This window comes from Salvia miltiorrhiza, chromosome 5, assembly GCF_028751815.1.
Source record: "Salvia miltiorrhiza cultivar Shanhuang (shh) chromosome 5, IMPLAD_Smil_shh, whole genome shotgun sequence".
Classification (NCBI taxonomy): Eukaryota; Viridiplantae; Streptophyta; class Magnoliopsida; order Lamiales; family Lamiaceae; genus Salvia; species Salvia miltiorrhiza.
The window spans coordinates 43,805,253-43,831,707 of NC_080391.1; the positions used below are offsets into that span (position 1 = coordinate 43,805,253).

Genomic DNA, 26,455 nt, shown 5'->3' on the forward strand with positions numbered 1-26,455 from the left:
AATTTTTTTTTTTTTCAAAACTGATTTTCTGACCACTGACAAAGAGGAACTTATTTTGGGGACGGAGGGAGTATTTATTATTCTAATAAAAAGTTAACATTTAATCAAAAAATATGGTTCAGATTAATATAATTTTAATTATATTACCTCAAATTAAATAAATTTAAAAATAATTTATGTCACACCCCAATTCTTGAACGAATAAAATATAATCGAGGTGCGACTAAAATCATAGAAATAAACAAGGAAAGAACCTTGTGGGATTCAAATAATGGGATAAAAGTCGGGGAACACCCTTTGAGTGAAGAAAGACAAAACTCAGGTGATACTAATCAATCAACAACATTCTAAGCCTTATGATCACAAGTTCGGTTTCATGCTTCCGATAACCAACGTTAAATAACATAGAGCTAGAAGTTGAGAGTTTAAGCTCGATAAAACATAATTCGGAATTTAACATAAAAGTCTTAAGTTGGAGAAACAAAAGACAAATAAAAGCTAGTGCAACAGCGGAAGACAAAATACGGAGTTGAACCCTAGCCTCAGCTCTGCCCCGTCAGCACCGACCAATCAACCTGAAAACATTTGAAAGTAATTTTGGGCTAAGTACTAATGCACTTAGTGGGCTAGCATTTTTATAAACATTTCATAATCATAAGAGCAGTTTATCCAATTATACTTGACATGACTTAGAAGGTTTTAAATTGAAATAACTTCTAAGCATGTTAAAACATTTTATTGTATTGCGCGCAATTGTCACACTCCCTTTCCGTTATTCGCTGTGATCCCGGACCTTTTAGCCACCGACGGATCCATTACTCCTGCTTACTTGAACTGAGGGCGTAACCCAGCCAAGTTCCCATTTGGGACCAAATGCTCCGGAACACATCCCGTCGAGCACCCTTATAACGCCTCATACATGATTAGTGCTCGAATGGAGATCAACCCACCGAGTCAGCTAATAGGTGTACACAATTCTCAAATAACGTGTTAGGTCAAGAGAGAACCTCGATCGATTAACTTATGCGAGCCTTAAACAGAGCAGAGTGTACAAAATATTTTATCGGATAAACAGTTTTCATTTCATTGAAACATTTAAGCTCAATAGCTAAATCATACATTTGGAAAATAAGCCCACCTGATTAGGCAATGCCTGTCGTTTATTCTTAACTCTGAATCGGTATAGCAGTGCTAATCCTCACGATCCACAAAGCCTACAAGAAATCTACAATCTTAATAGGTCTCCTGAATCTAATCTTAAGTCATGGTGTAGTGCTTATCATCCTATGATTCACTTAGCCGGGTTTTCAAAATTTAATAAATATTTGAAAACTAAATTCTTGAGTCAAGGACACCAACAATATCCTTACTCGATTTTACTTAAATAATTGAACTTATAAGTAAAACTAATTTAATCGAAATGATTTTATTTGCAAAATATTTCAATGCAAATTTCTTTCATGCTTTTAAATCACATAACTAAGTAAATACATTTGACATATGCACATAATACAAATAATATTATTATGCAAACTATTCTTTAAAAAAAAAATTAATTAAACTCAAATAAAGAGTCAAATTAATAAATCAATTAAACAAGTCCAACAATTAAATGGAAGCCCATATTTTATTTGAAAAATTCGCAGCTCAAATAAAATAAAATGCAGCCCATCACTTAAAAAAAAAAAAAAACAGGCCCAAGACTTAATAAATAAATCAGGCCCAAACCCAAAGAAAATAAGGTAGGCCCAACATCCTAGCCCTAAATCCCTTCCTCCCTTCCTCATTTTAATCACACGCACACACACATTCAGAAACACACGCACACACTCACACCACACAGCCGCCCAGCTCCCCCATTTTCCCTCTTCCGGCGGACGACAGCAGCCGGCCTCCGACCGCCGCCGCCGCCGCCCCTGACCTCCATCTCCTTCTGTCTCCCTCTCTCACGACATCTCACACTCCCACACAAATTGACGTCGCCTCCTGCCTTTTCCCCCCCTCTGAAAAGCCCTAGATCTCTAAACCACGACAGCCACCTCCCCTCTCTCGACTCCGGCAGTCGACGGCAGCAGCAGCAGCGAAGAGCCGGCCACCACCGCCTCCACCCTAGATCCCCAAAATCTAGATCGACTGCGCCCTAGCTTCAATTTCCGGCAGCGACGACGCCACACACGACGCCGCCTCCGCCCCATCTCTCTCTCTCCCTCTCTGGCTTCGACAGAAAGCAGCTGCCAGGCCACTGCCACCGCCGCCGAGCTCCGACCCAGCCAACAGAACACACGCACCCTCGACTTCATTCTCTCTCTCTCTACGTGCTCCGGCCAGACAGCAGCTCGGAGCCACCGCTGACCGCCGCCTGCCCCCTCTCCCCTTACTCGACTCTCACCACAGCAAGCATACACTCAATATTCAACAGTCAACAATCAAGGCTCAAGTTCAACACAAGAATCAAGTTCGAATCTTTTTCCAAATTATAAATCTTGTTCCAATTAAGGCATATGTAATAACAGTTCATGTGTATAGCTATTTCTTATACTTGAAATTTTAAAGACAACATAGCTATCGAATTCTTTGTTTATGAATCATGTTGTGTTAATGAAAGTGATTGAGAGAGGGGTATAAAGGTAGAACCTTTTCTTGATTTGTTCTGTGGTGTTGCTGGTTCTGCAAGGAAATAGTATGCAGAGCAAATTTTTGAGTTTGAGTTCACATGATTGAGGGGAAAATGAGTTGAGGAGAGAGAGCTTTACCGTATGAGTTCTTGCAGCTGGGTAAAGATGATTGTGAATGAAGAAAGATCATTTAAAGAAAAAATGAGTTAACAGTTGAATAGATTGATGAGTAGTGCAGCAGCATGGGCTGGTGAATAGTGTAGCAATTGTAGAGGCATGGTTGAAGTATGAATAGGGTAGCTGAATTGTAGAGGCATGGGTGAAGCACAAGCAGCAACATGCGTGCTGTACTTGGCTGTGGTGCAAAGGAGGAGGTTGGTTTGGGCTTTTGGGCTTTGGTATTTATAGAATATCATTTCAATCAAAAAAAAACTAAGGCCCAAATAAATATTTGTCAAAGCCCAACACATTTAAATAATTAAAGTCTAACATAAACTTTAATTAAATCATATACAAATAAATATTAATCATATAGAATAATCACCTATTCATATAATTCAATTTATGCAATGCACAAAAATCAAAAGACTAAATTTTATAAAAAGTTTTTGAAATAAAAATTGTTGGAATTAAAATAAATCATTTTTCATTTTTCCGGCGTAAATCATCCTACTCTAAATTAAATATAAATTCTAAACTTAATATAAATGGGCGGGGTGTTACAATTTATATATAAATAATTGCTTATATAAAAATAATATCATATAATTTAAATAATAATATAAAATAATTACCCGTCGAATTTCGACGGGTTACACACTAGTATTCCTTAACAAGAATAGAATCTATGTTTATCTCCATGATTTGTAGTGTATTATACTCTCTCCGGCCACCAAAAGTATAACATTTTTGGTGGGCACAGATTTTAATAAAACACAAAATTTTCTAGACATCCGGGTGTACCATACACTAGGGTTGTACCCTGCCCAAATCCTCTTACTCGAACCCACAAAAATGAAAAAATAAAAAAAATCTATTTTTTTCCTCCCTTCTCTCAAATCTCTCTCTCTCGGTTAACACATTTCATCAAATCCGCATTCAAATACCAATTCTGGCCCCAATTCCGCCCCATCGGCAGCCACCCTGTCTGCGAACCCTTGATTTTCACGGTCGAGAGGTCTCCGACGCCGGCGACATTACTAATTAGCACCGATAGAAATATCTTGGTGCCGCCGATTGTGAACCTCACGCCGCTCTTTTTCTGGCAGCGTATCCGCCGGTACTGGACCGGCATTTTAGAGGCCTTCCAGATGGCGATCTTCTCGAAGGCCTCGATGAGGAGGAGGAAGTGCGAGTTAGGGGATTGCACTTGCCGCCGAAGTTGGGGGCACAAAAGTTGGTGGCAGTGACGATGATGGAAGTGTTGGGGATGCATCACTGGAGGTCCTCAACGCATTGAATTTCGAAGCAGGCGCTGCAGATCTGGCCTTTCTCAAAGAAGACGGTGCTGAGGGCGGCAGTGGCTGAAGGGTTGTATACTGAAAGCAAGACTTTATGCTTGTATACATTGGTTCATTTGTTCACTGTGATTCTTCTATCTGAAATAGTGTTATTGCATAATCATATTATAGTCCAACTTATCTCATACTATAGATTATATGGTGTGTTGTAGATTAGAGAAGATCATATAATTGGAAAAAGTTGAGATATAAATTGAGTTCACAATCGAGGCAACTATGGACGAGTTGCTGGTTTAGATTGTAGGATAAATGGATAAATAGTTTGTCTTGGCTATTTATTTATGCTAGTACCTTCGTGTATTGAACAGGATCACAGTGAGATGAATTCTTATATTCTTACTAATTAAGAATCAAGATCTCGGCGACTTAAATAGTCTTAACCTTAGTTGGATTAATCGGTGTAAATAATATATTGACTATTGCTTTGATTTATCATGGGTGAGAGTTCTCTTGAAACTCAATATACTCGATACTTTGGGTGATAGCAATTATTATTTGACATGCGATTATATCGCAATAAGGATCCGTGTCCTGCTAATAACAGGATGATAATATCCTCTTGAGGAACTTAATAAGTTTATCGTATTAAACCCTGCAGATGGAATTAGTTCTGATACGATAATAAGTTTAAGTGGTAGCACTCAAGATGTCGTTTATAATTAAACGACTAATTAATTAATTAATTGATCATTAGAGGAATTAATTAATTAATGGATATTGGATATCTTAAACACGGGGATTAATTAAGTCTAATGCTAGCCCCGACTCACCTAAAGAGTAAAGAAGTAAATCAATATTAATTTTCTAGTGGAATAAATTAATACTTGTGTCTCGATTTTATTCTGGGCTGAATAAGAAAATTGAGCACTGGGAGGCCTAACTTTATTCAAGCTAGTAGATCCCCGCTTGACCCAATAAAGGTTTAACTCCTTAAGTAGGCGCCCCATCTCCTCTCTTAAGCTTTTGGGCTTGGTCTAATTTAATTATGTTTTGGGCTTATTATTTAGGTATGTCTAATACCTAGTATAAGTAATAAGACAACCCTAAACCTAATTAATTAATTATACACACGTGAGAGAAGATTTGAGAGAGAGAGAGCAGACGCCAACTTTGTTGGAGGAGACTTCAAGGTCGTTGCCACCCAACGTGAAGTCTTACCGTGGGAACAAGTTGGAAGATCAACACTGGAGTCTCTCATCGCCGGATTTGCAAGTAAGTTCCGATCTCTTGCAATAGGCACTTGTGGTTTTTGTATGTATTCGTTTGGCATCCGGAATGGGTCACGTGCACGTGGATCATATATCAAAATATGGTTCCTTCAGTGGCCTTGCCGTAGCCACCTTTTACGAGGTCACCGTAGCCGCATGTGCCACCGACGGGGTCCATGGGGTCCATGGCCGCGTAGTAGGTCGCGCGAGCAGGCTTCCAGTCGAAATGCGAGGCGGCGGAGAGGGTGGAGGGGAAGTAGCGGGAGCTGATAAGGAGCGTCGACGAGAGTGAGAGCGCGAGGGAGAGGATGATGAGGCACATTTTGAGCGATGGTGGAGAGCAGAGATGCGGTGGCGGGGTGGGTGAGTGGAGATAGTGGGATTGACTTTTTTCCGTTTTTTCAAGTTGGAAAAAGTTAAAGTTTCTAATTTTGGGGAATGAGGAAATTATTAAACTTTATTTGTATTATTATTGTGTATCTAAATATATTTGAAATGTTAAAGTGTCATTTGAAATGTTGTAGCCTCATTCAAAATATTAAAGTGTCATTTGAAATCTTAGGTGATGGCTGGTATGCAGGAATGAAATTAGAAGGGAATGGAATGACAATGAAAATGGAATTGAATGAAATGTAGTATTCCCATAGTTGGTATTTACAAGGAATGAAATAAAATTAACACAATAATAATAATTAGAGCTGGCAAAACGGGCGGGTCGGGCCGGCCCTGCCCAGCCCAGCGGACTTTTGAGATTTACCAGGCTGGGCTGGCCCGGCCCGAAATCGACCGGGCTGCTAATTTTCAGGTCCAGCCCAGCCTCGACCGGGCTACCGGGCGGTCGGGCCAAACCCATCCAATAATTTTTTTTCCCACTAAATTCTATTTTTATTTTTACAAAAAATTAAAATAAATCTAAATAACTAGACAAAATAGAACTATAACGACAATTCAGAGTTCAGATGAGTAGTAAGCCTAAATCTATATGTTATATTAATTATTAAACATATACTTTAGAGTTCAGACCTCTTAAACATATACTCATATACTATATGTTTAATTAAACATATTTGATTAAACATAAAAAATGAGTAGAAAGCCTAAATCTATTCAGCATACTATATGTTTAATTAAACATATTTGATTAAACATAAAAAATGAGTAAGCCTAAATCTATTCAGCAAGTGGATTTCCCATAAGGCGCTCGACTCCAGATTGAAGATTTCCCATAAGCCTTAAATCTATTCAGCAGTGATTTCACTTTCACATGAATCACGTCTGACTCTTTGAGGAAGAGAGCAGCAAATAAAATTAGGTTAATAAAATTTAAAATAGAATATTTAATTAAAATTAAATTAATAAAAATAAAATTTAAAAATTTAACCGGGCGGGCTTTTTGGCCCGAAAACCCCGGGCTTTTTAGCCCCAGGGCTCGATCAGCCCGGCGGGCTGATTGGGCGGACTTTTTAGGCCCGGATTTTTTTGGGCCTTCATTTTGTACAGCCCAGCCCAGCCCTAAACACGGGCGGGCCCGTCGGGTCGGACCCGTTTTGCCAGCTCTAATAATAATAATAATATATTATTATTATATATAATTTATACTTATTATTTGTTACATTTTATTATATAATAATAATAATAATAACTACTATTATTTATTATTACAATTTTTTTATTTTTTATAATAATTATTATTATTATTTAATTTAAAATAAATATTTTTTTATTTTTGAGTAATCTCACAATAATAATAATATTAATTATTATTATTATTATTATTATTTATCATTATTTTATAATTTTTAATTATTATTTGTTACATTTTATTATTTATTATATTATATTATTAATAATCTTTTATTATTATTAAAATTATTCTATTTTTTTACAATTATTATTATTATTATTTAATTAAAAATAAATAAATTTTATTTTTGAGTAATATCATATCCGTGAGAATACATAATACCATGGGGGAGGGGATGAATGGCTAATTCCATATGCATGGGAATAAGCATTCCATCGGGAATGGTGATTCCCATCACAAAGACTGTACCAGCCATAGAATTGGGAATGGACGCAGGAATCACTATTCCATTCCCATTTCATTCCTGCATACCCTTATATTGTCATTTGTATATCGGAGTAGTGTCATTTGATGTTCTTAGCAAACAATACTTATCAAACAAAATTAAAATTAAAATAATATTAAAAGTGTAATTTACTAAGAAAAATAGTACTACCTCCGTCCCTTAAGAGTGTATCACATATGGGATGGCGCAGATTTTAAGAAAAAGTTGGTAGATAATGTGTTAAGTGGAAATGAGTGGTTATGGTTGAATTGATTGTGGGTTTATGTAGAAATGACTGATTGTGGTTAAAATGAGAAAGTGGGGGCCATGTCCCAAAATAGAAGTGATACACTCTTATGGGACGGACGAAAATGAAAAATGTGATACACTCTTATGGGACGGAGAGAGTATCATTTTTAGATATATTAAAAGTGTCGTTTACTAAGAAAAATAGTGTCGCTTTAAATTTTATTGTGTCATTTGAAATCTAGTAGTGTCAATTGAAGTGTTAAAGTGTCATTTGAAATCTTGTAGTATCATTTGAAATGTTAAAGTTTAATTTGTATGTCGGAGTAGTGTCATTTGAAATGTTAAAGTGTCATTTGAAATCTTACAGTGTCATTTGTATATCAGAGTAGTGTTATTCGAAATGTTAAAGCGTCATTTGTATGTCGAAGTAGTGTCATTTGAAATGTTATAGTGTCATTTGAAAATTTCTAGTGTCATTTGAAATCTTGTAGTGTCATTTGTATATCGTAGTAGTGTTATTCGAAATGTTAAAGTGTCATTTGTATGTCGGAGTAGTGTCATTCGAAATGCTATAGTGTCATTTGAAATCTTGTAGTGTCATTTGAAATCTTGTAGTGTTATTTCAAATCTTGTAGTGTCATTTGAAATGCTAAAGTATCATTTGTATGTCGGAGTAGTGTCTTTTGAAATTTTAAAGTGTTATTTGAGATCTTGTAGTGTCATTTGAAAAGTTAAAGTGTCATTTGTATTTCGGAGTAGTGTTATTCGAAATGTTAAAGTGTCATTTGAAATCTTGTAGTGTCATGTTATAGTGTCATTTGAAAGCTTATAATGTCATTTGTAATATAAATATAGTATCATTTATTAATGCAGATAGTGTCTTTTATTAAGAAAAATAGTGTCATCTACTAAGAAAAATAGTGTTATTTAGATATATTAAAAATGTTATTTACTAAGAAAAATAGTGTCATTTAGATATATTAAAAGTGTCGTTTAATAAGAAAAATAATGTCATTTTTAGATATATTAAAAAAGAGCGCTTTTGAAATAGCCATTTTGAAGAAGGAAACACAATATTTGGCCACTAATTGAAAAAATACAAAATCTGGCCATTTTTACATTTTAAGATTGTTTTGCCCTTAATTAGGGCAGACCGGATTCAGGTTTGATGCACGGATGCTACTAGTGACCATAAAAGAGAGTATATGACATTAATGACACTAATATGGCCATAAGTGTCATTTGTGCAGCACTATATAAGAGAGAATATATATATGATACTAATGGCACTACTATGGCCATAAGTACCATTCGTGCAGCACCCTAAATGGAGGGATCCTTGAAGTGAAAATAAAGAAGAAAAATGGTGAACTTCTCTTTTGTGTAAAATGTGGAAAAAGAAATGAGACATTTAAAAACATAAATTTTTGTTATCCCTCATTTTTCCATCCATCAAAGTGAACGCACCCTAAATGGATAATCTAAATCCTACAGGGTAGTGTTCAAAATTGTCATATAATTGTACTCATACATATAAGATAAGACATTGTATCAGCACAAGTATATGACACTATTGACACTTATATGGTCATTAGTACCAGTCGTGCATGGCACTATAAGTGTACCAATTTACTTGATTTTTTTTATGTTGGTACTTTTGGCACTAATAGTAACCCATGCGCAAACCCTCGAACAAACCCAAATCCGGTACGCCCTAATTAAGGGCAAAACAGTCCTAAAACGTAAAAAATGATAAAATTTTGTGTTTTTTCAATTAGTGCCAAATATTGTGTTTCCTTCATCAAAATGGCCACGCAAGTATATTGTTTCTATTAAAAATATCATTTATTAATGTAGATAGTGTAATTTACTATAATTAAAAGTGTTATTCAAATATGAATATAGTATCATTTATTAATGTAGATAGTGTAATTTAGTAAGAAAAATACTCCCTCCGTCCCATTGATCTTGTCCTGTTTTCTTTTTTGGGTCGTCTCATTGATCTTGTCCTGTTTATATTTTTGGCAATGATTTTACACTACAAATAATATGACCCCAGCTCTTCTTAACAACCGTGTCCAAAAGAAATGAGACAAGCTTAATGGGACGAAGGGAGTAGTATAACTAAATGACATCTTTAATATATTAAAAAAAACTACGAAAATAAAAAATTGAAAAGAAAAAAAAAAGAAAGAAACTAAAAAATAAAAATTGAAAAAAAAAACTGAAAATTATACTTTTGAAGAAAAAGAAAAAGAAAGAAAAACTGAAAATAACACAAAAAATAAAAAAAAATTGGCACTGGAAACAAGATAAAATAACGCCTCCCGCCCCTCCAATGCAATGGGTTTCGAACCAACGACCTCCACGCATGAGGCGTAAAGTTCAAACCAATTGAGCTATTTCTTCTAATGTTAAATAAAGCACGGATTTTTTGTACAGTGTATCATATATTTTTAACCGGATCTGGCCCGGTTGTATGGTACACTTGGGTGTACACAAGACTTCCTCTTTATAAAATTGGTGATGATTTTTATGTAGTGGAGAAAGGGTGCCACCATTTTATGAGATGTGTGATTGAGGTTGAATTTGAGGTGATTTTTTTATAAATAAAAAGTATTTATAAATATAAAAGTTAAGGAAAATATGTGAGACCATATTCTAAAAAAAGTGACATACTTTTAATGGTCGTCAAAAATGACAAAAGTGTCATACTTTTCGTGGACGGATGGAGTATTGTTTTCTGTGTGTGTGATAATAGAGACCCGCGCGCATTTCAATTTTAAAGGGCAACATCGACTTCGAACTACCCAATTTTATTCATGGATGCATGTTGATTTATTATTATTATTATTATTATTATTATTATTATTATTATTATTATTATTATTATTATTATTATTAAAAATACTGTTGTATTTTACTCGTGGAAATTCGTATATTTTATGCATGTTAACTTTATAATTTTCGTGCATCTTCATTAGTTAAATATGACAGATTTTTAAACTCCAAACATCCGTGCTCAATGTGTGATATATTCTCACAATTATACTCATTAGTTTTAATTTTTAATTTTAGTTTCATTAATTTCTTTTAATTTTTGTACTATAGAATAAATTCATGAAATAATTGAACAATAACATATGACATTATTTTCACAATAACAATGATTTCTTTCTATTCTAATCTCTTATTTCAGTCAAATATCTTATAATATTTTGTACAATATTTTAGATTTATGAAATAATCGAATAATGTGTGTGATATTTTTCTCACAATTAGTAATTATTTCTTTCAGTTCTCTAATGTTTTATTTAAAATTCATTCTAATTTTTTGTACTATATAAAAAATTTATGAAATAATCGAACAATGTAACCAACATCTGATTTTGTTCTCGCAAGTATATTGATTTCTATAGACTCTCTAATTTTTTTTTCAATTTTATTAATATCTTCCATTTTTTTTTTGTATTATAGTATAATTGTACAAAATTATCAAACAATGTGGTCATTCGTGTGACATAATTCTCATAGTTGCAACGATTTCTATCAACTATCCATTTTTTAGTTTCACTGATATCTTCTACTCCCTCCATCCACGAAATATTGTCTTAAAGGAAGGAGGCATGAGTTTTAAATAAATTTGTATTGTTTATTTAGTTAGTGGAGAAAGGGGTTAATTAAGTTAGTCAGTGGAGAATAGGGCCCACATGTTAGTGAATGGAAAAAAGGACCTACAAATTTACTAAAAATAGATTATGACAACTTTTTATGGACGGACCAAAATGGTAAATTAAGATAATATTTCGTGGACGAAGAAAGTATTTGCTTACATATAGCAAAATTTTATGAAATATTCGATTAACATGGTCAATATGTGACACATTAATATCACAATTACAATGATTTCTTTCAAGTTTATAATCTTTAAGCTTACTCTCACTAATATCATATATTTTGTGTACTGTATTATAAGTTTATGAAATAATGGCACAATATTTTTTTTTTTTAAAAATTTGTTACAACCAAAGAAAGGAAAAAACCCACTCACACTCTAGCTTCTAAGGTGACTCGAACCCCCGACCTATTGGTTGGAGGGGAAGCGTCTTATGCATGACATTATTCTCACAATTATATTCATTTTCTTTGATTTTTTAATTTAAATTTATTAATATATTTGTTAGAGTTATTTCAACTCTAATAATTTAATTAATTCATTTCTATAAATTAATACCTTTTGATTTTATCTTCTTCATTTATTATCAAATAAGAGAATTAATATAATAACTTATATTGTCGATTCTAAGTATTTTAAGGGAATTTAATTTTACCTTTGTCAAAATTTAATTTAATTTTGATTTCATCAAAATTAAATTGTTACAAACAATTCCAATTTGTTACAATTAAAGTGCCGAAAAAATTGCTCAAGCTCAAGGACATGACTACAAAATATGAAATATTTGTGGAGTGAAGAAGCAATTGAAGACTTGGAGAAGAGTGAAGATCAGCTGCTACAAAGAAGTGAAGAGAAGAAGAAGAAGACTTGGTCTTTCTTAGATTTAGGGATGTTGGTTAATATGCTTAACGAATCCTTAAACTTGGGGAGCAAGATCTAAACCCTAGCACGTTCAAAACCCTAATGCATCTGCCACGTTTTTGTGCCCATCAAGCTCATATCTCATCTATAAATAGGGGCAAAGCTCATTACATTCGGTACCAGTCCAAGATACAAGATACACACGTGTAGGAGCTCAGAAGCTAATATTCAAACATCTAACACGACATCTAGTTCACAGCACATCTAGAGTGGGAAACTCGTGTGTCTAACAAACCTTGAGTGGGAGACTCGTTTGTTATGGCTAGTCGGTAGGTTTAATTGTTTGAGATTTGATTTATGCTTAATTATTCTACTTTCAGGGGTTTGAATGCGCATATTTTAAGTTAATCTTCTGGAAAGTGGTGCGTTTTATGGTTTGTTTGATGCTTTGCAGGAGATTTAGGTTTTATAGATGGAAGAGTGCAAATTTTGGAGATTTTGGGCTAAGAATCGTGTTTATGTGCATACTCTGGACTGCAGAGCTAAAAGCCCGCGCCAGAGCTGAAGGCCCGCTCGCTAGAGCTGAAGGCCCGCTCGCCAGAGCAGAGCCTACATCCAGAGCAGAGCAGACATCTCCAGAGCAGAGCAGAGCTAAGTGCCAGAGTCAACCACCAGAGCTGACTTTTCAGCTCTGTACTTTACAGAGTCAAACGCCAGAGTAAAATGCCAGAGTCAAACGCCAGAGTCAACTATGACAGAGCTGACTTTTCAGCTCTGTACTTTCAGAGCACTCGACGCCAGAGCTGACTTTCCAGCTCTGCCCATCTCGCCAGAGCTGACTTTTCAGCTCTGACTACCTTTCTCGAGCTGACGCACCAGAGTTCGCCTTCCAGAGCTGAGTTACTATCGCCAGAGTTGAAGAAACTTGCAGAGCACGCCAGTTGGACTTATCTTCTTTTACACGATTTTATTCCTTTTAGAGTTCAATTTTACATGGCAACTTTGATAGTGATCAAGAGGGATTTGAAGTTTATAAATAGGGCTTAGTTATTCATTGTAAGAATAATCCTTTTGCCTCCAGGCGTGTAGTTAGATAAAACCCTTTTTGTCCTAATCTTTAGTTTCCGCTAGGCAGCCAAAGCTTAGGTTTATTGATTTCTTAGTCTTAGTTTCGATTCATGTTCTTAGTTAGTTTAGTATAGTTCATTTAATTCATGTTTTAGATTAGTTCTTCGTTTAGAGTTGTAATTACGTGACAGATTACTTCTCGAGACGGTTTTACGGTATTTCTTTAATCAAGTTTATTTATTTATTTTTAGTTGCTTTCTTTAAGTTCTGCAATTTAAATTCTGCCTTTTTAATTATGCAATTTAGTTATGCGTTTTTATGATGCTTTCCTTTAAATTATGCAATTTAGTTTCATGCCTAGATTAGAAGCTTTTAAATTACAAGTATTTAAATTCCTAGTTAGTATTTAAATTCCAAGTTCCTTTACTTTTTCGCTGCATTTAAGCTTTTCAATAGATTGTTGAGTGAATTGTTTGATCATTCTATCCAACATATCCGAGTTTGCGAAAGCAACAAATTTTCAATATTCTAATTTTTATATTATAATACTCCACATGTCTTAAAAAAGTAATCCTAAGAGGGAGCAACACAAGTTTTAATAAAAGTGGTTGAGTTTAAATTTATTGTGAGTGGATAAATAGTACTCCCATATTAGGGGGGTAGCGATTTAGTGAATAACGGGGATAAAAGTGGTGAATCATAGGATGTGGTAGTATAGGTAATAATTTAACATATTGAGACTAATATATTTTGAGATAGTGTCTATAATTAAAATGAGTATTATTTGTGGGAGGATAAAAGTGGTTGGTTGAGTTTGAATTTATTGTGAGTGGATAAATGGTACTCTCGTATTAGGGGTAGTGATTTAGTGAATAACGGGGATAAAAATGGTGAATCATAGGATGTGGTAGTATAATTTAACATATTGAGACTAATGTATTTTGAGATAGTGTCTATAATTAAAATGAGTATTTTATGTGGGTGTCCCAAAATAACAAATTGTGACTATTTTTCTAAAACATAAGGAGTATAGTACTATTTTATTTTTCTGAGTATTCTATGATTTTAACACATTTTGTTTAATATTATTATTAAGTATTATATCATCGATCAAGGTCGTTGTATTTACTTAATAAGAAGAAAACCCGTGTAATTAATTAATTAAATGAAGATTATATTAAAAGAAAAAGAGAAAAAGCCTAAAGAAAACCCGTGTCAATCATTAATTGTAGATGAACTCGTGCCAAATTCTAATTATTTAATTCATAAAAAAATATTATATTTGTTACAATTTTGATAAGTAAATTATGTTTTACCTTACTTACACACATAATATTTTTTTTAAGTCAAATGAAAACTCAAAAAAATATTTTGTGTGAATATTTAATTTATTACTTTGTATACTCGTATTAGTTAACTAATGAAAAATATAGCTATTATGCACGACTAAATTGTATATTGTTGAATGTTTGGCGCACTATTTCTATCTTTTATTTTTTAGAATGAAGATGTATTCATATACTCTCTCCGTTCCATAAAAACATGCATAGTATGGGACGACATAGGTTTTAAGAAATCCTGTAAAGTGTAGTGTGAGTGGAGAAAGTGTACCACATTGATTGTGATGTTTAGTGGGAGAACTATTGCTATAAATAGACTATGCATGTTTTTATGAGACAGACGAAAAAGGAAAACTATGCATGTTTTTGTGGGATGGAGGGAGTATTAAGTAATATCATCATGAACAATATCCCTCAACCAACTAGGGAAACTCGAAGACCATGATACAGACTCAAAACTCGTACTCGCAAACTGAGCAAGCTGATGGGCCGCCTTGTTAGCTTCGCGGTACACATGCTTGATGTTTAGCAGCATATTTTGCCAAGCCATTCGAAGAATATCTTTCAGGTCATCCGGCAAACATCTCGAATCCTCCTCCTCATTAGTCATAGCTCTAGTCGCAAGCATCGTGTTCGTGTAAATCTCCACCGGCGCTATGTCATATTCCACACACAAAATAATGCCATGAATAACTGCCATAATCTCCGCCATCATCGTAGTATAGTTCAGAGTCGTCTTTTTCGCCACTGCCACCACAATATCACCATCATGATCACGAACAATAATGCCTGCTCCATAATCCCCTTCTCCGGATCAAACCTGGCATCCACATCGACTCGGAAACTCCCTCGTTTTGGCTTAACCAATACCTTCTTGCCCAGCTTAACACCCAGCCATCTCTCCACCATATAAGTCGGCTTCGGCGCCTTGGACGCCTCCAAAAAGACCCAGTACTTGTCCACGGTTGGCACCTCAATAGATTCAGTAAGCTTATGTTTCAAATTGCACAAGTAACTTCACGTTTTCCACATGATGATACACCACAAGTGGTAATTGATTTATGCTTAATTGTTCGTATTTTGGGGGTTTGATTGTGCCATGTTTGAGTTAAATATTCCGGAATTTGGTGCGTTTATGAGTTTGTTTTATGCTTTGCAGGAGATTTTTATAAAATAGGAGAAAGAATGATATTCTGGAGATTTTGGATTAGAATTGCGTATTCTAGCGCAAACTGGTGCCCAGAGCTGAAAAGCCCGCGCCAGAGCAGAGCTGATAATCCCGCGCCAGAACTGATCATGCTCGACAGAGCTGAAATACCATAGCCAGAGCTGACTCCATAGTCAGAGCTCATCATCTCCAGAGCATAACTCATTCTCCAGAGCAGAACTCATTTACCAGAGCAGAGCTAGAACTCGACAGAGCTGAAGCTTAGTCACCAGAGCGGACTTTACTCGCCAGAGTCAACACAATTCTAGAGCTGACTTCCAGCTCTGCCATATCTCGCCAGAGCTGGGAAGACTCGCCAGAGCTGCCAAGACTTGCCAAGCAAGTTAGCAATCTCCTGTGCGCGCACGCTGCTTGATGTTTATCTTTAAAGCCCATCTTTGCAAGGCCTTTTTGATCAGCATTAGGGTTGAAAGAAAGTCTATAAATAGGGCCTTAATGTTCATGTAATAATCATCCTTTGCCCTAATCTTTTGCTTCCGCCTTTGAGAATTGAGCTTCCGTTAGGCAACCAAAATACTTAGGGTTTTTCAAGTTTTCTTTGTTCTTCAAGTTCTTGAGATTTTTGTTCTAGTTAGCTTTCAATTCCGTTTTACTTTAATTTTTATCTCAAAGGTGTAATCAAGTGACAGTGATTTCATCCTCGCGACGTTTATGGTATTTCGTATTTATTTTAATTCCTTTGCATCCTTTAAATTATGCTTTGCTTTCAATTATGCAATTTTATTATGTTTATGCTTTGCTTTAAATTATGCAATTTCGTTTATGTCAATTAGATTAGAAGCTTTTATTTACAAGTTATTTAAATTCTTAGTTAGAAGCGTTTAAATTCAAGTAGCCTTTACTTTACCGTTTAATCTTGCCTAGGGTTTAATAGTTTATTTTGCATAGTTAATTCTAAGTTTATTTTTAAATTGAGTTTTTAATTACAAGTCTTAGTTTAATAATCGAAGTTTACTGCTTTCGTTGTGACATAATTAAGAGCCCTTTAAGATCTTCCTTGAGAGACGACTAGGGTCAACTTACCATTGCTAGAGTGTCCTTGTCCTATTGCAAGTCAATCTAGAGGTGTTTAGGTTGAGTCACTAATCATCTCTGGACACCTTGTAGGCAATTAAATTTATAGCCTATTAAATTCTGCCATGTGGAAATTATAGATTAAATATGAAATTATATATTTTATTTTATATTTTGGAATTAAATTAAATATTATTCCAAGATTAAATAAATATATAATTAATATTTGATTATGTGGATTTATTGACCGATCAGAAATTGACATGTGGAATATCTACATAAAATATTAAATATTTTATGTAGATAAATACAAATATTGAGGAACCAATCAAATCGCGCCACCTCAGCCCTAAAAGCCCAATATGACAGGCCAAAGCCCACAGCCCACTCCATTCTTCACCTATAAATATGGGTCATTTGTGGAGTCAAAGGGAACAGAAATCATTTGGAGAGCTCAAGCATTGAAGGAGTAATTCTCTACGACGAAGTCATCTCCAACAATCAAGGCAACGTTTGATTCAGAAATAAGGTGCAGGCCCCTGGATTGACGTTATCAAATCAAATTCAAGCCAACATTCAAATCAAAGGAGATCAAGAAGGCGTACTTCCCTCCAAAGATTTGAAGAAGTTTGAAGAGGAGAATCAGAGGATCGCAACCCGCAACAAATTCATTTCAATCCATGTATTTTGGATTTGTACACATTTTTGTATTTCATTAAATTGAATACAATAAAATTTGTGTTTACAAATTTTGGCACGCCCAGTGGGACCTCTCTACCTCTCATCTCTCATCTTCACCAACAACAACTCAAGCAAATTCAAATGGAGAACAAAGCTTCAAGTGTTGCTCTAAACATCACTTTGGAGAACATTGGTGTTATCACTCGAGGCAAAGCTAGGCTATTGGAGGAAATTTCCAGGTCTGCTTCAGCAAGTAAGGAGTATTCAGCCGCTAGCTACTCTCTTGAAGCTCCCGTCATGGTGACAAATGCTTCTACTCTGGAGGAACAAATTGCTGGCCTAGCTAAGCTTGTTGAAAACATGAACAAGCATATATTGGAGCAAGACGCCAAGATCTCAAAGCTCATCTTAGAGAAAGGAGAAGGAAGTCGAGTGAATGACGAGAAAGATGAAGAAAGCGATGATTCAGAGTCATTCGAAAAGCACCGCGAAGAAAAGACACCTCCTAAGAACATCGAAGTCTCTGCCGATGGTTTCATTCAGATAGATCAACTCAAGGAGTTTATTGAAGGAACGATGAAGGCTAGTGGTAACTCGAAGTCATCCATGATCTACTCTAAGCCTTACACTAAAAGGATTGACCAATTAAAGATGCCTTTTGGCTATCAGCCTCCCAAGTTTCAACAATTCGATGGAAAAGGCAATCCTAGACAACATGTTGCTCATTTTGTTGAAACATGCAATAACGCTGGCACCTATGGAGATCATTTGGTCAAGCAGTTTGTTCGCTCACTCAAGGAAAATGCTTTTGACTGGTATACGGACTTGGAGTCAAACTCAATTGATAGTTGGGAGCAACTAGAGCATGAATTCCTCAATCGCTTCTATAGCACTAGAAGAACTGTCAGCATGGTGGAACTCACAAGTTCTCGTCAATTCAAGGAAGAGCCAGTGATTGATTATATCAATAGATGGAGAAACCTCTGCCTCAACTGCAAAGACCGATTATCCGAATCATCTGCCATTGAAATGTGCATTCAAGGGATGCATTGGGGCTTGCAATACATCTTGCGAGGAATCCAACCTAGAACATTCGAAGAACTAGCCACTAGAGCTCATGACATGGAATTAAGTATGGCGGCAAGCGGAATCGAAGGGCCACCAATCCAAGAGCCTCACAAATTCAAGCAAGAATTCAAAGCTAAAGCGCCGACAAAAGAATCTATGGCAGTGAAGGCAACATCTGTGAAATTTCCGAAGAAAGAAGTTAGTCAGGAAGGCAACCAAAATACCTCCCGGAATAACCAAAATTCTTCCCAAGATATGGGGCAAAGAAAGCTTACCTTGAAGGAAATGCAGCAAAAACAATACCCATTCTTAGATTCTGATGTTTCAGGAATTTTTGATGACTTGCTCAAAGAAGGACTTGTCGATTTGCCAGAAATGAAGCGACCAAATGAAGCAGGACGAACGGATGACCCAAAATATTGCAAATACCATCGATTGGTTGGACATCCCATACATGATTGCTTCATCTTCAAAGACAAAGTCATGCGATTAGCTCGAGAAGGAAAGATATCACTTGAAGAAGATTGTGCTGCTGCAAATGTCGCCACCGGTGACGTGAGTGACATAATAGAAGGTGTTGGAGCTCTGTATGATACATCCAATCAAGTAGATGAAGAATTCAAGCTAAATACGAATGAAGATGATGATGTCTTGGCAATCACATTCTCTGATGAAGATTTGCAGTTTGGATTTGAACCTCATAACAGACCATTGTTCGTGAGTTGCTACACCCAGGAGCAGAAGGTCAATCGAATTCTCATCGATGGAGGCTCGGCGGTCAATATTTTGCCACTAAGGACTTTGAAGCAATTGGGGATTCAAGTGGACGAACTATCAAGTAGCCGATTAATGATTCAAGGTTTCAACCATGAAGGACAGAGAGCTCTTGGCACTATAAGGCTGCGATTGCTAATGCAGGATATGGATTCGACGACGCTGCTTCACGTGATTGACGCTAAGACCTCCTACAACATGCTTCTCGGTCGACCATGGCTTCATGAGAATGGTGTTATTCCTTCAACATTGCATCAATGCTTCAAGTATCATCAAAATGGTGTTGTAAGAAAGGTGGTTGGTGATCAAAAGCCGTTTACGGAAGCAGAGTCACACTTTGCTGATGCAAAATTTTATTTGGAGAGAACTAAAGTCACAATGGTGAAAGATGATACACCGCATGATGAGTCGGGATCTCGCCAGGAGAAGAAGAAGGTAGAATCATTTTTGGAGATGGAAGGATTCACAATGCCTTTAACGAAGATTGATGCCAAGAAGCCAATTCTCCAACCGCTTGAAGAGTTTGTCCGACCAAAGAAAAATGGCACCACAGAGCACGGGGATCTCTCAGACAAAGAACTGTCAAAGCACTTTGGTCCGAAGGCATATACACTTCTTGTTAATGCTGGATACAATCCTCAAGAAAGCTCTATGTCAAAGTCAAAGACCAGTAATACGAGCCAAAACCCCAAAGCAGGCTTAGGGTATGCAGTGCAGAGTCCCATTCGTATTGCCATTAAAAGAGCTACTAGTAACTATGCCAGCACCCAACAAATCAAGGAATATTCAAGCATTCAAAGAGTTTCTGCTTTCAAAAGGATAGGTACAAGAGAAGTTCAACGAGCATCTGTCTTTAAAAGACTTGGCAAAGACAAATCATGGAAAAGAGGCAAGACAAAAGAAAGTTATGGACTGCACATGACAAAGAAGCTAAGGAGCTCGATCCCTTCTCGTATGAAAAGATGTACCACTTTACTTGTGACATGTGGGAGAGAATTGAAAGCCAGAATGAAGACTGTTATCCTTACAAAGACGGTCGAAGATGAAGAAGATAGAGAAAGTATAGCTTCTTCCGATTCAAAGATGCTCGAAGACAAAGAAGATAGAGAAAGTGTGGCTTCATCTTACTACACTACTAATAGTGCTAGTAATCTAGTTCCTCATACTGCTCAAAGTCAAGTGTGCCGAGAAATTGCAAGTCTCATTAGAAGTGGGGTTATCACAACAAGCATTACAGAGAATATGGTCTTCATACGCCAGAGAAATGGAAGAATAAGGATGAGTGTTGATTTCAAGAGTCTTCGCCAGCAAAATGAAAATGTTGCCACGTCAAACGATATCACCTCATGCGAAGAGATAGTAGTTGAAGAGGATAATGCACGCTTGCACCTCAAAGAATTGGAAGCTTTGGATGAGAAGAGATTAGAAGCTCAACAAAGATTGGAATACTATCTAACCCGCCTCTCAAAAGAAGTCTACGCCAATGGGGCATATAAGTCGCTCTCGGAAGACAATGTGAGAGTTGGGCTCATAAATGGGAAGTTCTTGAAGCGCTACTATCCCTAAAAAAAAAAAAAAAAAAAAAAAAACAAAAAAAAATATGAAGACAGCTCCTTGACGCACGAGCCTAAACTGCATGTTACTCCTGGCCCATATGAGTATAAACTATGCACGGCACCCACCAAAGAAAGTGTATGTGGTTAAACTGCTAAACTTCTCCCACCAAAAGGTAAATTATGTGGTTAAACTATTATATACTCCACTTTGTCTATATAGTGGTAAAATAAATAGTCACTCCTAGCCCGCAAGAGTATAAACTGTGTACGGCGCCCCCCCATCAAAACTCAAATCGATCTTTGAACTACGTTTTGACTTGATTCCTTTCAAAAGGGTACGTAGGCAGCTTAGATATTTCTAAGTTCAGTCATGATTTGGAGTTGTCTTTTCAATTTGGATTACTATCATACAAAGTTGGTGAATAAAATGAATGGTGGATGGTTGATGGTACATTAATTCATAAGAAACAATGAATGATGCTTGAAAGTTATGAAATAATACAAGTGACGAAGCAAGTGACAAAATGGGTCCAAACCTCCAAAGCTTTTTTTGATCAAATTTAAACTCCGCGTCTCGACATCTAGCTTCAACACATTTTGAAAGAGCTATCTCCAATCTTCAAGTTGATTCTTGGATGGTCTTTTAGCAGTCTTTGAGGGTTGTGTCTTCGATCTTCTTAAACTTGAACTTCGAGCTTTATGCGCTGATGCGGAATGCTTTGCCTTGCTTCCAAAGTATGCGCCGATGCGGAGTGTTTCGTCTTGCTTCCAAAGTATGCGCTGATGCGGAGTGCTTCGCCTTGCTTCCAAAGTATGCCCCGATGCGGAGTGTTTTGCCTTGCTTCCAAAGTATGCGCCAATGCGGAGTGTTTCGCCTTGCTTCCAAAGTATACATCGATATGGAGGGCTTCGCCTTGCTTCCAAAGTATGCGCCGATGCGGAGTGATTCCCCTTGCTTCCAAAATATACGCCGATGTGGAGGGTTTCGCCTTGCTTCCAAAGTATGCGTCGATGCAGAGTGCTTCCCCTTGCTTCCAAAATATACGTCGATATGGAGGGTTTCGCCTTACTTCCAAAGTATACGTCGAGCTTTGAGCTTTATGATGCCTAGGAGTGGAGTAGAAGCACGCGCTCACCATAAGTAACAACTCCTTGAACCGGTAGTAATGGAGTGGAAGCACGCACTCGCCAAAAGTAACAACTCCATTGGAACTAGACTCGAGCAATCCTAGGTCCGAGCGCACCCAAGACCTATTAAAGAATTGAGTCATCTAGTCCACATAGAAGCACGCAATGAGAAAGATGTAACCAGCAATCTTTAAAGGCAAGACTCACAATGGCCCAGATTCGAGCGCACCCAGAATCTTAATAAATGCCAATTGAGAGCCACCTAAAGGTGCAAGGTAAACATCATCCAATCCATATTGAGAAGCTCTGATGAGTAGATGAAGAAATTCCTCGAATTTGTATCAGCAAAATTCTTCGGTTGAATGCACTCCATCAATTTGTATCAGCGAAATTCCTCGGTTGAATGCACTCGAACAATAGTTGAAGTTGGGGCAACATAAAACTCCTATATGTAAGAAACCAGCTAAAAATCTGCAAAAAGCAAAATATCCACGACTCTCAAGAAGAAAAGTGTATCCGAGCAAAACTCTTCAATAAGATGCACTCGATCGACGACTTGAAGTGGTTGGTGCAAATTTAAATTCCTACATGGAAGAAAGCGAACAAAAAGAATGCATAATGAGGGATTAATATCAAAAGTTCATACCTCGCAACTCCATATCCTTTAAAGAACCATACTGAAAAAAGATAATGGACACATATAATCTTTCTTTGAGATTTGTCGTGGACTTATTCTTGCATATCTGCCAATAACTGAAGCACAAAAGGAATGCCTCATTGATATGGAAAAAGCAATATCAAGAATGAATGGGAAAACAGAGCTATCTAAATAAACAGAGAAAAATGGTTCACTCACGGCATGTGGAGAATCTTATTATGCTTCTGCGTTCAAGATACATTGCAAAAGAAACAAAATTTTATGATTTGAGTTGAGTTTTATATCAAGATCAACTAATCAAGCAAGGCAAAGCAATGAATTTCATAGTTTTCCCACACGCAACTTTAAGACTGCAGTGATGACGGACAAAGGTCTATCTTCGAGCTCCTGCCTTCTTCTTAGTATCTACTGACGCATTCAAAGCTGAACTCAAATCTCAAATCTTTTTTTTGCAACGCCATCCATCAGAAGCCGGAATCATTTAAAGCGTCATGGATACTATGATGGTGAAGACTTCGTAGAGAAATATGATCCCTTGGGACCATGTCGTCAAAGCAATTCCATACCATCTGAGCGGAAAGTATCTCGAAAATAGAAATATGCACTCATCTCAGATTGACGAGTTCTTTTCTCTTTGGAAGCATCAACTTTTTTTCCTGCTGCTCTCTCCCTCGCTTGAAGAACTGCTACATAGCCTCTTAGCATTCTGATGCAAGTACTCCCCTCCTAATACTCATCTCAGGGCGGAACGAATGAATTGGAGCTGGTGGTTCGTCAGTTGGTTCCACGCTGCTTCCTCCATCACCGCCATCGCTGAACAGCTTCTTGTACAGCGCCTCCTCCAAATACTTCTTCGACGATCGCTTCCCGAAGGTCTTCTTCTTTGCGAATTGCTGCATAAATGTCGACGCCATTGATGGTAATCCGGCGAGTTTAACCTCCAAGCTCCGCATTTGTCTCCCTAGCTGGAAGCACAACACATTCTCCGACGGATAGCACCAGCGAGGAGGAGAGCCGCACCGCCGCCGCTTCTGGGGACTGCCGCTACGCACGCAGCTCCGGTAAAACAGGGCAGCAACAAGGAGCCCATCCCGCCGCCGCTTCTCTCCACACTCTACTCCATTTAAAGTCAAGTGATTATATACTGGATCTCCAGTTATCTGTGAAGAACAATAATAAAAAAAATCGCAGCAAAACTCGATAGAAAACAAACTTGAAGTTGATTTTTTTTCTATCAAACAATTCATCGAACAAATGGAGGGCAGAGTACAGAAACAGATTTCTTACAGCTATGGGAAGAAGAACTCACCAAGATTCAACCTCAACGTTGTCAACGAAAGAAAATTGAAAGAGGAAGAGGATTTCTGCGATCCAAGCTTGAGTTTGAAGAAAAAATTTTGAGCTTTAGCACTCTTTATATAGTGGTGGTTTCTTATGTTGAATAGAAGTCTCTTTCTACTTAATTACTTGGAGATAACCTACGAATTCTTATCAGAGATAGCAGCTGATAACCTTGAAGAATCTGAAATTTGGATTTATTAGTTCGGTTGCTGCGTAATATATATGGATAACTATAAGATGAGTTCTTATTGTATATGTATCCATGAAATGATATCCACAATTATTCGCAAGAAGATAGGGACGCAGCAGGAGCTTTATTATTCATAATCAGAAGAAGATCTTCAGGATGCAAATCGCTTGTAGGAAGAAGAATAACAAAATTGGAGTCCTGTTGGAAGAAGACTTCTATTGCAGACAAGTTTTCTGCAAAATAAGGCGTGGGTCTGATAACTTCGGGAAAAAGAAAAGAAAATGAAGCATGTTGCTTTCTTTACAAACACTTTCAAATTAGTAAAGAATGGACCTACGTGGCTTTGGTATAAATCAAATGGACTTGTTGGCAAAAAAACAAGTTTGATTTAAAAAGGTGACATTCGAAAATTATTACCTTTCTTCAATTATATTTGGGGCAAAATTCAATTGATATGAAATGAACTATCTAAATTAAATAGTCTCATTATTGGATCAATTTGAATTCAAATTCAAATTCAAGAACTCCTAAATACGAGTATAAACTATTTACAAAGTCAAATTCAAATTCAAATTTAAGAACTCCTAAATACGAGTATAAACTATTTACAAAGTCAAATTCAAATTCAAATTCAAAAACTCCTAAATACGAGTATAAACTATTTACAAAGTCAAATTCAAATTCAAATTCAAGAACTCCTTAATATGAGTATAAACTATTTACAAAGTCAAATTAAAGAACTCCTAAATACGAGTATAAACTATTTACAAATTTAAATTCAAGAACTCCTTAATATGAGTTTAAACTATTAAATAAGTTCGAGACTCGTCCATTTCCAATATCCAAGATGTCCATGAACAAGTCTCGATGGGGCAATTTGTAGGCAATTAAATTTATAGCCTATTAAATTCTGCCATGTGGAAATTATAGATTAAATATGAAATTATATATTTTATTTTATATTTTGGAATTAAATTAAATATTATTCCAAGATTAAATAAATATATAATTAATATTTGATTATGTGGATTTATTGACCGATCAGAAATTGACATGTGGAATATCTACATAAAATATTAAATATTTTATGTAGATAAATACAAATATTGAGGAACCAATCAAATCGCGCCACCTCAGCCCTAAAAGCCCAATATGACAGGCCAAAGCCCACAGCCCACTCCATTCTTCACCTATAAATATGGGTCATTTGTGGAGTCAAAGGGAACAGAAATCATTTGGAGAGCTCAAGCATTGAAGGAGTAATTCTCTACGACGAAGTCATCTCCAACAATCAAGGCAACGTTTGATTCAGAAATAAGGTGCAGGCCCCTGGATTGACGTTATCAAATCAAATTCAAGCCAACATTCAAATCAAAGGAGATCAAGAAGGCGTACTTCCCTCCAAAGATTTGAAGAAGTTTGAAGAGGAGAATCAGAGGATCGCAACCCGCAACAAATTCATTTCAATCCATGTATTTTGGATTTGTACACATTTTTGTATTTCATTAAATTGAATACAATAAAATTTGTGTTTACACACCTCTCTCCTTATCACTTCCTCGATGTCAAGCATAACCATCCCCTTGGCCTTCTTCATAATCTTCCTGTAACACCCCGCCCATTTATATTATGATTAGAAGTATTTTTGAACTTAGATTTAAGATGATTCACGCCGGATTGAGAAAAAGAAATTATTTTAATTCCAACAAAAATGATTTACAAAAGCATTTGTAAATTTAGTAATTTAATTTATATGCATTGCATATTTATTTAATTAAACATTCAAGCATTTTAGGTGTGTTGAGATTTATTTCATGTTGGGCCTTGTGTTTTATTCACATTTGAGTGCATAAATGAAAGCCCAACCCATCATCTTCCATCAAAGCCCAACCCACCTCTTTCCTTGATATTTTCGACCACTACCACCGCCTCACTGTTCACTCTCTCTTCAATATATATATCTCCTTCGCTGTACTCCGATCTTTCTCTTCTCACTCACTCACTTCTCTCTCGTTTTCTCCCGGACTGAGCTTTAAACACTGAACTCCAAGAACAGCAGCCAACGATTCACCCAGCAAATCCAAGCCAAGGTTTCACCTTTAAACTCCCCTACTTCTTTACTTCACTTTTCGTCCAAAATTTCAAAATGCATGTTCATGTATTCGTGTGTTTATGTATATATTTTGCTGCATGATCTGTTAAATAAAATGA

General features: G+C 36.3%; 1 protein-coding gene, 1 long non-coding RNA gene and 1 pseudogene across 2 annotated transcripts; all 3 read right to left on the reverse strand.

The window, feature by feature from the left end:
- Positions 1-3,669: 3,669 nt before the first annotated feature.
- On the reverse strand, positions 3,670-5,665 carry LOC131025970 (expansin-A13-like; annotated as a pseudogene).
- Positions 5,666-21,367: 15,702 nt separating this feature from the next.
- Positions 21,368-22,395, reverse strand: LOC131024681 (uncharacterized). Its single transcript, XM_057954200.1, has 2 exons — positions 22,263-22,395; positions 21,368-22,178 (listed from the first exon to the last, which is right to left on the reverse strand). Exon 2 carries the CDS (start codon positions 22,064-22,066, stop codon positions 21,605-21,607), a length of 462 nt encoding a protein of 153 aa, XP_057810183.1. The 5' UTR covers positions 22,067-22,178; positions 22,263-22,395; the 3' UTR covers positions 21,368-21,604.
- A 522-nt stretch (positions 22,396-22,917) lies between these two features.
- On the reverse strand, positions 22,918-24,510 carry LOC131024682 (uncharacterized). The gene is made up of 2 exons (XR_009101975.1): positions 24,023-24,510; positions 22,918-23,873 (listed from the first exon to the last, which is right to left on the reverse strand). It is a non-coding gene; the product is annotated as an uncharacterized LOC131024682 (long non-coding RNA).
- Between the last annotated feature and the right edge of the window lie 1,945 nt (positions 24,511-26,455).